The sequence below is a fragment of the Schistocerca gregaria genome, chromosome 2 (genome assembly GCF_023897955.1).
Source record: "Schistocerca gregaria isolate iqSchGreg1 chromosome 2, iqSchGreg1.2, whole genome shotgun sequence".
Classification (NCBI taxonomy): Eukaryota; Metazoa; Arthropoda; class Insecta; order Orthoptera; family Acrididae; genus Schistocerca; species Schistocerca gregaria.
The window spans coordinates 605,188,914-605,202,863 of NC_064921.1; the positions used below are offsets into that span (position 1 = coordinate 605,188,914).

A 13,950-nucleotide genomic window follows, 5' to 3' on the forward strand; every position below is an offset into this window, starting at 1 on the left:
TTCTGCTATTTGGTGAGTAGTCTCAATTACTCAAAATTACTCACATAATGTGAACAATGAAACAAAGGCATTGCAGCAGATACACTTCTATGCTTATGTTATAGTTCCAGAAGAATTTAATTTGAGGAGCCCTATATTAACTAATGTAATCTGAAATCACTGAAGCTGTGGGAAGTTATCAGAAATATGAGACTCTGCTTATATTTGCCATAGAAAATTTATCACAGAACAGGAAAATTATAAGACATACTTGTTAAAATATGTTTGTTACTTTATGTAGCTCCTTAGGCAAACAATAATGTTCACAGTGGTGACCTTGATGCCATGGAGAGAATTGCATATGAATTCTGTGAAGATGAAGCCAAAAATGGAGTAACTTATGTTGAAGCACGATACTGTCCACACTTTTGGATGGGCACAGAGGACTACCATGGGAAACTGAAAGGTAATTGTTGGAACTATTGACATAGAAATATGTGTTAATATTTGGATACAAAATTATCTTAATAGGTATATGCTTTATTACCAGTGTTTTGATACAGTCTACTAGAAGATAGTTTTAGAACCATGGTGAAGATTTCTTTCTTTGTATTTCCTTTTTCTTGTAGCATTTTGTCAGATAGCTCATTTCTTAATTGTTCAAAAGTATTCACAGATATAACTTCATCTGGGAGCATAGTATGTCTTTACTGTTGAAAATGTAACATCTCTAGGAAAATTACTTTTGTGTTATTGGTTTAACTCCTTGGTGAACTTTTCTAGGTGCATAGATTTAAATAGGTTTACTTCTTATATTTAGTATTTTCTTACATCATACTTATCATTAATTTCCAATACAGGACAAGTTCCACTTGTGTGTATGTAGTTGAAAGAGATAGACATCAGCAGTCAGCATAAAGATGAGTTTCAAATGGTTAGAAGAAGTTTCTGAACTGAATAAAGCACTATCCAGGTTCTGAACTAACTAATTCACTTCTAAAAGGAACAAAATTATCTTATGAAAATTGTGCAACAAAATAAGTATGCCAAATCTAAAAATGTATGCAGATCCCCCAAGATCAGCAAAGTTTTACAGAAGCTGAAAACTTAACATGACCTTCAATGTGAGATGCTTTTAATAGTTTCTATGATGAAAACCTATCTCGAAATCTAGCAAAAAAGTGAAAATAAATAAATTAATCAAGTACACTAGCAGCAAGAGGAAATCAGTACCTTTACTGCATGATAACAATGTTGATGTTACTGATGACAGTGCCACTAGAGTAGAGTTACTAAATACAACCTTACCATAGGAGGTGAAGTAAATATTCCAAAATTCGAATGAAGAACATCTCCCAACATGAGTAACTTACGAGTAGATAACCCTCAGCATAGTGAAGCAGCTTAAATCATCTAATAAAGGCAAGGCCTCAATTCAAGATATCCACTCACTCACCATAAGATCTGTACCTAAAGACTGGAAAGTTACTCAAGTCACAGCAGCATCCAAGAAAGGAAATAGGAGAACTTCATTGATTTACAGACCCATATCACTAACACTGATTTACAGTATGATTTTAGTACATGTACTGTGCTTGAACATTATAAATACCTTGAAGTAAATGATTTACTGCTAACAAGCAACACAATTTCAAAAAATATCGTTCCTGTGAAACACAGCTAGCTCTTTAGTCATTACAAGGTAATGAGTGCTATCAACAGGAGATGCCAAATTGATTCTATGTTTTTAGATTTCCAGAAGTCTTTTGGCATCATTGCTCACAAGTGACTTCTAATCAAATTATGTGCATGTGAAGTATCATCTCAGTTGTGCAACTGGATTCATGATTATCGGTCAGAAAGTCATTGAGTAAAACAGAAGTAATATCTGGCATTCCCCAAGGAAGTGTTATAGGGCCTCTGCTCTTCCTGATCTATGTAAATGAGTTAGGAGACAATCTGAGCAGTCCTCTTAGATTGTTTGCAGATGCTGCTGCCATTTTCCATCTTGTAAAATCATCAGGTGGTCAAAACGAATTGCAAAATGATTTATACATTGCATCTGTGTGATGTGAAAAGTGGCAATTGATTCTAATTAATGAAAAATGTGAAATCATTCGCATAAGTACTAAAAGTGATCCACTAAATTTTAATAACATGATAAATCACACAAACCTAAAGGCTGTAAATTCAAGTGAATACTGAGGGTTTACAATTACAAATAACTTAAATTGGAACAATCGCTTATATAAAGTTGTGGGGAAAGCCACCCAAAGACTGCAGTTTAATGACAGAGCACTTAGAAAATACAACAGGTCTACTAAGAAGACTGTTTATACTGCACTTGTGCACCCTCTCCTGGAGCACTGCTGTGAGGTGTGTAATCCACATCAGATAGGATTGACAAGAGGACACCAAAAAAGTTCAAAGAAGGGCAACTCATTTTGTATTATCATGAAATATATGATAAATGAATTGGGGTAGCAGTCATTAAAACAAAGACTTTTGTTGCAGTAGATTCTCATGAAATTTCAATCACCAACTTTCTCCTCAAGAGTGTGAAAATATTTTGTTGGCACCTACCAAAATGATAAAATAAGAGAAACAACATAATAAAATAAGAGAAATCAGAGCATGCATGGAAAGATTGAAGTGTTCATTTTTCCCATGTGCTCTTCATAAGTAGAACGGTAGACAAATAGCTTGAAGGTAGTTCGATGAACCCTCTGCCAGGCACTGAATTGTGAATTGCAGAGTGATAATGCAGATGTTATTTGTTCACATATTCTCCTGCACATTATTAGTGAGGAAAAAGAAACTAATGTGGATAATATAATTTAGATATACCCAATCTGTTCATGCACATAATGTTGTAAGTTGCATTCTACATTTTCCAGTTTGATAGTTCACATTTACTTCTGCACATTGCTTCAGGTCTAACTCTAATTATTGCTTTCTGTTGCCCTATTCCTTATCTATTGCTTATGAAAATTCCCTTTCAGTTACATTTTTTATTGCACAAGGACAGATTGCTACTCATCATGTAGAGGAGATACTGAATCGCAGATGCTTTCTGCCAAAAGTCTTTCTTGTTTTTATCATCATCTTTGTATTTAGCTATATTTTGTTTCCATTTACAGTTTTGATGGCACTTTTTTGCAAGTTAAAATCTCATTTCAAACTTAATATCCACAGGCAGCTCATTTTTCACAATATTCTGGAAATTGCACTTTGGCTGTTAGTCTTAATTTACTTCCCACTCATTTTTCTGTGCCCCACTACCACCTACTCCAGTCTGGTCACAAGCATCACCTAATCTCATTAAAGGCAGCGCTACCTTTGAAAGCAGCCATGTGATTCACAAGGTAAGCTGCAACCACCATGCTTCATTGTATGTGAACATGACAAACAACAAGCTGTCTGTTCGCATGAATTGTCACCAACAAGCTGTGGCTAAGAAACAGTTGGACTACCCATTTACTGAGAACACTGCCCAACTCAGCTTCCTTCATTTTAACGATTACTTCACAGCATGTGCTATTTGGATCCTTCCTACCAAAACCAACTATTCTGAGTTGTGCATGTGGGAACCCTTCATGCAAAATATCCTACTTTCCCACAACACTCCTGGCCTCAAACTTTATTAGTCATTGTCCTTCACCCACCTATTCCCTTCCCTTTTCCCATTCCACAGCCTTCTATTTCACAAGCACACCCACAGTCTTTTTAGTTTCCTCCTTTTCCAAACCCTGCCATCTATCCTCCCAACTGCACTTAACTGCCCTACCGTCTCTCCACCTCATTCCCATGTGCTCCCACTTTACTGTCCCTCACCTGTACCCTGCTCTCCCTCCTCCTCCCCTCCCCATACCAGCTACGCCTACCACCCAGATTGCTTCTTGCATCATGCACAGTTGCTCACAATCTGGCTGTTGCTACCAGAGACAGTGGTCATATATGTATGAGGTGCATATGGGTAATATCATAGAGTAAATATCTTTGGAGTAAGCATTCAATGTGTAGAACAGATTTTGTGTTGTCAACATACATTGCCGGCCGGCCTGGTCACATGATCTCGGGACGTCACGTGTTTGTCCGTATAGTACCCTGTAAGTTTAGAATGTCACTACATTCCTAGTACAGACGGATTCTTTTCGTACGTGTTGTGGATTATTTATATGTATTGCGCAGACATTTTAACAGTATCCATTTGATACCTGGAATAAACCAGATACGTAACTTTTAAGGGCAAGTGATATTACATCCTGCTTCTTTGCGATAGGTGTCACAGTTCAGATGCACTCGAGTTTTGGTAGTTTTCGGTATGATATGGCAATTTATAGTATTACAGTGCCTGACATACATTTTTGCAGTGATAGTCTTGCAAAATGACTTGACAGTACGCTAGTACTTTTGCAAATGTCCGAAAAACACCGAATTTGCCACACATTAGCGATTATATCCCTGCTAATTCGCCCTTTTTTCTGCTATTCCTGCGTATTTATTTTCTCGTTTTTGTGACCTAAAGCACAATTTTTCTTACTGGTGACACTTTGAAGTATTTATTTAATGCATTTTACGTACTTGCTCCCAGTTTAGTAAATAATGAGTAGACTGAGTAATCTATGTACAAGTCACTGATAAATGCATGGACGAAAGTATTTGCTGAAAGAACTAACCATTTCATTTCCTGTTCCACTAGCAAATTTACGAGAGGAAGTGATTGTTTGTAAGCTTTTGCATGAGCCGTAATATCTATTATAAAGTCATAAAATCGTAGAAAAATAGGTCTACAGAAGCAAGTCTTAATTATAAGGCGTCTCGAAATTTTTAAACACATACAGTGTCTCTTACTAATATGATAATATAATTAGAGCTACATGGTATGTACCCATGAAAAGTTACTATCCCTCCATTCACATATTTTTCTTTGCATCAGTAGCAACAACAGTAATGCACCATCGCTATTACACTATCAACAAACAGTGAAACACAACAAAAACTCTTGATATTATAAACTTCAAACGCTGTAGAAAGCACACACGCACAGCGAAGTCCCTAGAACACGTGACAGTTCGTCTGTGCCCGTTCATGAACATGAATGAACGAGCACAGACGAACTGTCCACCTAGGAGATGCCCAATACCTAGTAGCAGAGCATGCCCTCCAGCATAATTCTAGGGACCTAGGAGCCTGCTACACCATACGTGCCATTTGGCTTCTCCCACCCAACACCAGTCCCTCGGAACTGCCGAGATGGAAACTTGCACTCCAACCCATCCTTCATCCCGCCATCCCCCTGGATTGAACCTACGTTAACCAACCTCACTCCCATTTACTCTTCAGTCTTCTCCTCTTTCCCTTTCCTCTTTAGCCATTCACACATCTTTTCATCCTATATAGTTGTGTTTATCTTTACACTATATACCTCTTCACTTTTGTAAGCATCCTCTTTGGTTTGAAGCTGGCACAGTACTTACAGTAGAATATCTTTGGCTATCCTCTGACACCCATGCCTCCATCTTTGCTACCCTCCCTGTTTACCTTTCCCCTGTTGCTTCATAACCTGGGTTGTGAGTAACTGAATCCACTTTCCTTTCTTCCCCTTTTTTCCCCTCTCTCCTCCCTGGGGAAGGAACAAAGTTCTGAAAAAAATTACTGTTCTGTTTTGCATATCTATCGGCTGTACTGAGCTGAGGTAAGTACTGGCCAGCCCCTCTATCTCTTTGTCAATACTGTGTTTCTTGTCCTTTGTAAACATAGTTGAGAAGTTCCTGTGTCTGATACTCAAAACTAAGTTATATGTGTCTGAATAAGGAAAATTTGAAATTTGTTCATATTAGGGTGTGCTTATGCTTCACACAGAACATATATGCAGGTGAGTGAATGTCTGTCCTCACGTTATGTCAAAGAAAAGTCAAATAATAATCATTTATTCCATTTCAGAATTAGGGGAGATTGTGAATGCTGTAAATCGTGGCTTTGAACGTGGAGAGACTGACTTTGGTGTCAAAGCAAAGACTATACTCTGTGCACTCAATGGTACAGGCATGATAAAGGATGTTTTGGAACTATGTAAAAAGTTTAAAGGTGAAGGTGTTGTTGGAATGGACATAGCAATGAATGCGTATGATAAATCAGAAACCTATGGTAAGTTATTTGCTTTCATTAGAGAAAATTAAAGGAGAAAAATATTGCTTTGAAACATAATACTTCTTCTCTTATTTGACATGAAATTAGTGGAATCTCTGGTTTAAAAAATATATAATAGAATCTGACTATATAGCCAATTTCACCATTTCAAAATCAAAGTACAGTGCCATAGAAGAGTAAGACCTTGTTCAGTTGTGATTACATCAGATAGGTAATTCATGTCAGCATGAGATAACTGTTACAAGTAATGTTTCAATCAGTTGAAGTGCCGCTTAACCCAGAAGAAATTGCTGCGTATGAAGAAGCTAGAAAATGCGGTATTCACAGAACACTGCATGCTGGTGAAGCTGGGGGAGCTGATATGGTACAAAGAGTAAGTAACAGAGGTTTTCCTTTCTCTTATAATTTCTGAAGAATCCACTTACATGAAACCTGTACACAGTTGCCAAGAATGTAAATCATATCTCTTAGATTAGAGCACATGAAAACCTATATGAGATATCATTGTACTCTGATAAAGTTCGCTACTTAAATCTGCTGGTGTAAGAAAAAGTAGAGAGCTATTACACCTGAAGCCCATAGAATGTTCCCCTTAAAGGAATTCTCTGAATTATGTGACAGATAGATACATAATAATGACTCAGACATCAGATACATGAATCCTCTGTGCAGAATTTTTGCACTGCTGACACAAAAAGAGGAATTAGTCAAGTAGAGTTTACATTTAATGACATGCGGTTAACATGTTTAAACCCTGAAATTGTTAGCATAATGGCTAATGATATATGCTTAACATAAATGGGTAAATACAGAATAAGTTTTCAAAATTTAAGGGATCTAATTATAGAGTTACTGTGGTTTGCAGATCAGCAATGTAACCATAGGATTTCAATATAAAATAAAACATTAAAAATACCAGCCAGTGGAGGAAACAGTATGAAGATAATTCCTTTCCAGCAAACTTGGATGAATTTGCCTTAAAGCATATTTATGCAGTTATGTTTTGTACAGCACAAAGACATAAAATAACTGTAGATAAGAAATCTTGAACTTTCAGAACATGAAGTCTTGAATATTCAGAACTGATGTATAACTGCTAGGATTAAGAGTTATACAGTAAAAAAAGGAAATGAATCAGAAGAAGAGAGAATTTCTAAAAGATGCACATTGCAGAGACCCATGGTGTAGTGACTTTGAGGGCGATGGTTGACAAACTGTTCTTTGAGGTCAGGATTGCATTTGGCTCTTCCACCTGGGCATTGTGGGTTTTATGGGTTGGTAAGGGCTACAGGAACCTGATGGAGGTGACAGAGGCTACAGCAAGGCAAACAGAATTCAGGAGAACATTTTATTGTTCCTACAAGCTGGATCAGATACAAGTGTATGCCCTCACCCAGTGGCACAGCTTGGCCCTGACCCAAGGTTTATTTGTTTGGTGCAGTGGGGGTGGATGTGCCTGAAGGCCACACACACCACTGAGAAGCAACATGATTACTGAGACAGCAGCTGGTGGTCAAAGTGTCCTTTGCTCAGTTGGCACTTGCTGGGCTGCTGAGTGGCACACTGAACTCTGGACCTCAGCATACCAGTGGTGAGTTAATGATGACAACAATTTCCAGTGTGTTCTGAAGGGTCAAGCAGCACAGCAGCAATGTGGTTATGGCCATCGCCTTGAACCTGCCTGATGGCTAGCTCGCCGATTATAAATAACACCACAGTGACGGTTTGACTGTATGGCAATAAAGGCATGTACTGCTAGTCGGTACAATGCTGTTTCAGTGAATCATTGTTAGTGTCTTTCCACATGCCGAGATAACTTGTGAGACATTTTGCAAGTCAGCTGTATTGTCAGTTGCATGTCTTTTGGGTGCTAAATGGAACTCTATGCCTAAAATTTTCTTGGTTTTGTTGTACTCCATCCATACCACAACCTAACTCCTCTCTATGTAGAAACTGAATTCTTGAATTTAGCTTGATGCTGCACCCATGACAGCTAGATAGAGCAGACACTCAGACAGAATTAGAAAGGACAAAGCCTTCTATAGTTCATATAGTAATAGTTAGTGGCTGTTTCAGAAAAGTGCATGAAAGTCCTGTGAACACACACTACGAAAGTTGATCTAAGTTACTACACTTTGACTCCAATGGTTGCTTTTGTTGACCCCATTCACACTTGAGTCCACTGTTATGCAATCCACTCACTCAGTCTCTAGGCAAAGTTTGGCCATTAAACACTTATAGTTTATGACATTCAATTATCAATTTAGCAGTAGTGTTGACAGTCTCATCAGGACAGGATTTTGGAATTCCAAGAGATTTCCTACAATTATGCAATCAGCATCCCATAATACTCCAGCTTGACCTAACTAAAACTACAAATTTACAATACTCACTCATTTCTGTGAATTAACCCCTTAAATCTATACCAAACTTCATCAACATATCACTCATCCTTACCAACACATTCATTCTGTTCCCCACATTAAATATCACCATATTAACCAATTATATTTTATCACTATGTCATGAAATTTGCTACTTAAAGTACAAGCGCAAGAGTGTGGCAAGAAGAGATTAAACTATTTACAAAATGAATCTGTGATAACATCATCATAATGCCTGAAGAACTATCACTCAAAGCTTCACTTCTCATCTGAGAGAGACCTGTTCAGTGTATTGTACTCCATAAACTCTGCAATAACACTGATTTATTTGTCCAATCACAGATGTTTCACAACCTGTGCAACCTTATTTCAGCTCCTACTACTTAACTAACAATTTATTCTCATCATAAATGATGCATTCTTCCATTATTTTTTGCATTGATCCTGACAACTAGGTAGATTCTCCACTGTCATGCTGACTGAATGTTGAGGATCAGGAGCTGTATACTCCTATTATGGCTCCCATTATTTTTTGCATTGATCCTGACAACTAGGTAGATTCTCCACTGTCATGCTGACTAAATGTTGAGGATCAGGAGTTGTACAACGATGACATCAGTGTCAGTGATTCACCCCAAATCCTAGAGGTATCTCAGTACCCTACTGAACTTCTTTGAATCAGCATTGCATGATGAAAAGGCAAAATAACCTAAACCACAGGACACTGTTATGGTACTGAATTTTTTCCCCACCAGTGATGTATCACAGCTTTCAGATGCCTCAGTAGAAAATAGAATCACCAATAATGCTGAAAGAGCACAACACCGGAATGAAAAGAAAGAAAAAAGCTCCGCCCAAGACTCAGATTCTCTCTGAATGTCAAAAAACATATCTACTAGTGTAGATCCCTTGAGGACTTTTAAATTGATAACTTACATGAAAACTCTAAATTATGTCTACACTTGTCTATTTGCTCATTCCTAACACACACTTACCTTCATCCCTAACAAATTCCACACAGAATTGGAGAATGAGGATGGAAACAAATGCAGAAACACTAGACACAAGGAACCCATGAGTGGTTATAAAGCACATGTGCTGCTACTCACTTTCATTGCTGTTGATAAGGACAGTAACACCTTTGCCAGTATCTCTTCCAACACAACTTGTAGAGGTCCAGGTGGTGGGTGGTGGAGGAGCCATTCTCAGGTTTACCGGGATGGTGTTTGGATCTTCTGTCTTAGCATTTTGTGTTCAATGAGTTAGCAGGGAGGCAGGAATCCATTGGAGGTGAAGGAAAATCCTCTATTGCTCCAGTATGTTAGAGAAGATGTAGGTGCTTCTCATTGGTGGTGCTGAGACTGGGGCTAATAGTCAAGGCACCTGAGGCTCAGGTGGTGCTGGCAGGTGTCATTCACAGCACTGGACAGCAGTGTAGAAGCGGGGCAACACAGCACACTGAACTCAGGACCTCGATGTATGACTAGTGGGCTGGAGATGATGATGGCTGTCCTATGGATGCTGGAAGTCCAACAGTATAGTAGCCTTCTGGTTGTGGTTGCCTCTACATGCCTCATGGCTTGCTCAGTGTGCATTAATAATACCCCATTGACCGTTCTGTTGTTTGGAAGCATAAGGCATGCACCGCCAGTTGTTGCAATCCTATGTCAACAAGTCATCAAGAGCATCTTGCCACATGTTGACGAACCAAGTGGGACATTTTACAGATTAGCTGTGTCATCAGCTACATGTCTTTGGGATGATAATTGGAACACCTTGCCCCAAATTTCATTGGTGTCATGGTACTCAGTCCATACCATAACAATATCTGAAGTGACTCATAAAACATACTTGAGGAGTTAGCTTTAAGGTTTAAATGATGAGACTTAAATTATGGAATTATTAACAGTAATAGAAGATTATAATCAGGCCACATCTGGTATTAATGAGTAAATTCAGCTGGCAAAGTAGTAACAATGAGATCTTTTTGTTAGAATGAGGCATTCTGAATTCAGTTTTTAAAAATCCATTGTGTTACATTCAGCCAAGTGTTGTAACTTCACCCCCAAGGGGAAGACCTCAGACACGGCCAACAGTTTCAGCTCATATTTGGCAGGTCACTTGTTTAAAACCTAAAATGAAACATGCTAAGACAGTTTGTCTCAAGACCACCTTGTTTTTGAAAAAGTTCCCCCTGAAGTTCATGATGTGCAGTCATCTCAAAATTGACAGGATTGATGGCTTATTGAAAATTTAGCATTTTTCATCATATATTGGTACCACAAACACATAATTTCCTAGAAATTGAAGAAATATACTATGGAAATTGTTGCATATGTATTCGAGAGATGAAAACTATTAAATGAAAGTGCAACAGCTGTTGTGACCAAAGGATCTGGTTAGGGAGCAGATAACCTGTGTTTGATTCCCAAATGCATTCTGCAGCTTTTTTCATTTCTATACAGATTGTGTGAGAAATTTATTTGCTTACTATCTTATTATTCCTTATCAATTTACTTACCTTATTAACACCCCTATTCCTAAAATTTTGATGTGGAAAAATATATGAATGACAAAACTGCAGTATGCATTTGAGAATCAAACAGAGGTTCTTTGCTCCACAGCTAGATTCCTTGGTTGCTATGCCAGAAACACTCTTGTTGAACAGCATTTACTGTACGGATAGATAAGCTGCAGTTGTAACAAAATATTTCCTTGATTTATGGGAAACTAGTGACCTCCCAAATATAAGCCAAGTTGGTTGCCCATGTATGAGACCTTCCCCTTGTTAGTGAGAAATATGTGGTTATTAGCTGTTTTTCCATCGTTTGCTGTTTGATTTTCTGTGTATGTGTTTGCAGTGTGTAAATCTGTAGCATTCATCATGTGAAATCTTTCATTAAGGGGGCAATATGTTCATTTATTCATTTTCTATAGATCCTTTGTTGAAACAGAAATTTCTGGATTGTATAATGAGTCAAGCTATACACTTTAAAAGAATATTTGCTGTTAAAAACTGCATTATTACACAGTTCATTAATTTGCTGTAAATGTCAAATTTTTTGTGAAGACATTTATTTGTGGTTGGTTATTGTCCATTTTTTCTATAAATGTATACACATATAACGTGACTATTTTATCTTCACGATAAGATTCATAGTCATTAAGAGAGGGAGTTGAAGTATTTTCAAAATATGTAAAATGAAAAGTCACAATTTATTTGTTTCATGAATAATTAATTCCTGGTTGTTTCATGTGGAGTTACTTATGTTTTAGGCAGTGGAAGTATATCACACAGAGCGTGTAGGACATGGTTATCGGGTGGTTGAAAGTGAAGCAATTTACAGCAGCTGTAAAGAGAAAAAAATACATTTTGAAACTTGCCCTTGGTCAAGTTATCTAACTGGAGCCGTCCCATTAGGTACAAGGAAACATCCAATTGTCAGGTAACACTGATTTAATAAGTTTGTTACTTCTCTTTTCCCTCTACACTTACTTATTTGGGGTGAACTTATGCTTGAATTATATTCTACAGCTCTTTATGTGTTCTGCTGTTGTAGTTCTTATAGAGATGCAAATTTGTTTTCATAGATACTGCAAACTCTTCTTTCTATGCTGATTATTATTTGTGCTAACGTGTGCTTTATGAAATGAAGAAAATTTAGAGTATCATTTCTTGTCAGAAGATCATAAGACATGGAGCACAGTTTTGAATTGGGGCTGCAGTTGGCCCTATCTTATTCAAAGGAACTGTCCTGACATTCATCCTTATGATTTATGAAGACCATGGAAAATGCAAAGCTGAATGATTGGAGAGGTGTATGAACACCACTGCTGTATACCACATGAGCCCCAGTTATTTAAATGTTTCAATAGTATTTGACTAAGGTCTTTCTGTGCAATCTATTGTGACACTTATTTTTACATTGATCACCATTCTCATTCTAAACTGAACATCTTCAAATATGTAAAAATAAATAAAGGACATGGTAAATTTGATCTTATATAACTAACCTGCAGCACACATATGTTTTAAGTGCTGTGTGTGTTTGGAGCTTATGGACACTCAACTCGAAGGTTATCATCACTGTCATGCATATTAAAAGAAACAAATGTGGAGAAAATGTTAAAATTGTTGTTAAACAGTAAAGAGAAAGCATACAAAATAACAAGGATTCTCTCACTCCCACATCAATTGCATTCACTCACACTGTCAATCATCTCACACACCTTAAGACAATGGACAAAGTGTGAAAGGTGCTTTGTAGATGTAAAACCACGGAAGAGCTAGCAGAAAGACACACGGAAATGTGACTGGCTGACCACTTACAAAACGATTGGTTGAGTCAGGCTCCCTGTTAACACATTAAGAACATTGGCCAAAAAGTTTAGGAAACAAGTTTGACAAATCATAGAACCTTAAAACCGTCATCACATTCATTTGAATGTTACTTAAAGTGAGGGCAGATTTATTGGCAAATCTACTGCTACCTTCTGCTCAGAAAATAAAATGCAGTCTAATAAATTATGGTGTACAGTAATCTGTATGTTACAAGTGCCACACGTGGTGGGTCTTCTCACCAAAGCAAGAAGTTATGTGTCATAGGGCTTTGGCCTATACAAAGACCTTGTCTGATCAACATGGCTGGGAGGAGGTATGCCATGGCTGCACAGATGGCTTCACTAGACGGAGCTTGCTGTCCTTCACTTCTAGCCACTCATAATCCCATTGACACATAACTCTGTACCTCAACAGCAAGGCTATAGCACACTGATATAACTGAGGATCATGACACAACTCGTTGGCTGCCAGATACACACTTTCATTCCCCGTGCAATGCCCATGTGCCCTGGTACTCAGCAGAAAGCCACCATCTTCCCCAGTTGTTGTATTCTGAACTACTTCATCTGCTGGGTGCAAGCATTGTGGAGAGTGTAGGGCACTCAGAGAATTGGAAAAACATGGAAATTAACAATTGAAGAACGTTTAATCTGCTCCAGTGCCTGCAAGATCACATTTAATGCTGCATCAAAGACTACAGTAAAGTCGTGAGGTAGTTGGACCTGCAGGACAAGATCTGGGAAAACAACAGAGAAACCAACAGAGGGCCCCTGTTAGACCCATCCATAAAGACTGCTACATAGTCATGGTGCTCATTTAAAATGTCATAAAACATCATATTAAAGACAGAAGCAGTAGTCTCCTGTACTACACTATATCTAAGGTTACCATGGGACTCTGCAGTAACAAGGGCAGCAGATCGATAAAATGTGTTATTTGGGGTTGTACTTGCTCCACACCAAGTCACTCCAGCACATGCCGCACGCAGATGCCGAATGGCTCTGTTGCTCATGGACAACTGGAGAAAAGGCATCTCAGAGGTGAATGAATAACATTATCATATGCAGGTGACTTTGGAGCTGCAAACAACTT

At 38.0% G+C, this 13,950-nt stretch overlaps 1 protein-coding gene across 1 annotated transcript in view; it reads left to right on the forward strand.

Annotated features, from left to right (window-relative positions):
• The window catches only part of LOC126334554 (adenosine deaminase-like), a 149,684-nt gene that overhangs the window by 118,805 nt on the left and 16,929 nt on the right, over positions 1–13,950 (forward strand). The window contains exons 4-7 of the mRNA XM_049996930.1: positions 309–445; positions 5,926–6,129; positions 6,393–6,505; positions 11,793–11,962. Of these exons, the coding sequence (XP_049852887.1) occupies positions 309–445; positions 5,926–6,129; positions 6,393–6,505; positions 11,793–11,962 (624 nt within the window). The remainder of the gene's footprint in view (positions 1–308; positions 446–5,925; positions 6,130–6,392; positions 6,506–11,792; positions 11,963–13,950) is intronic.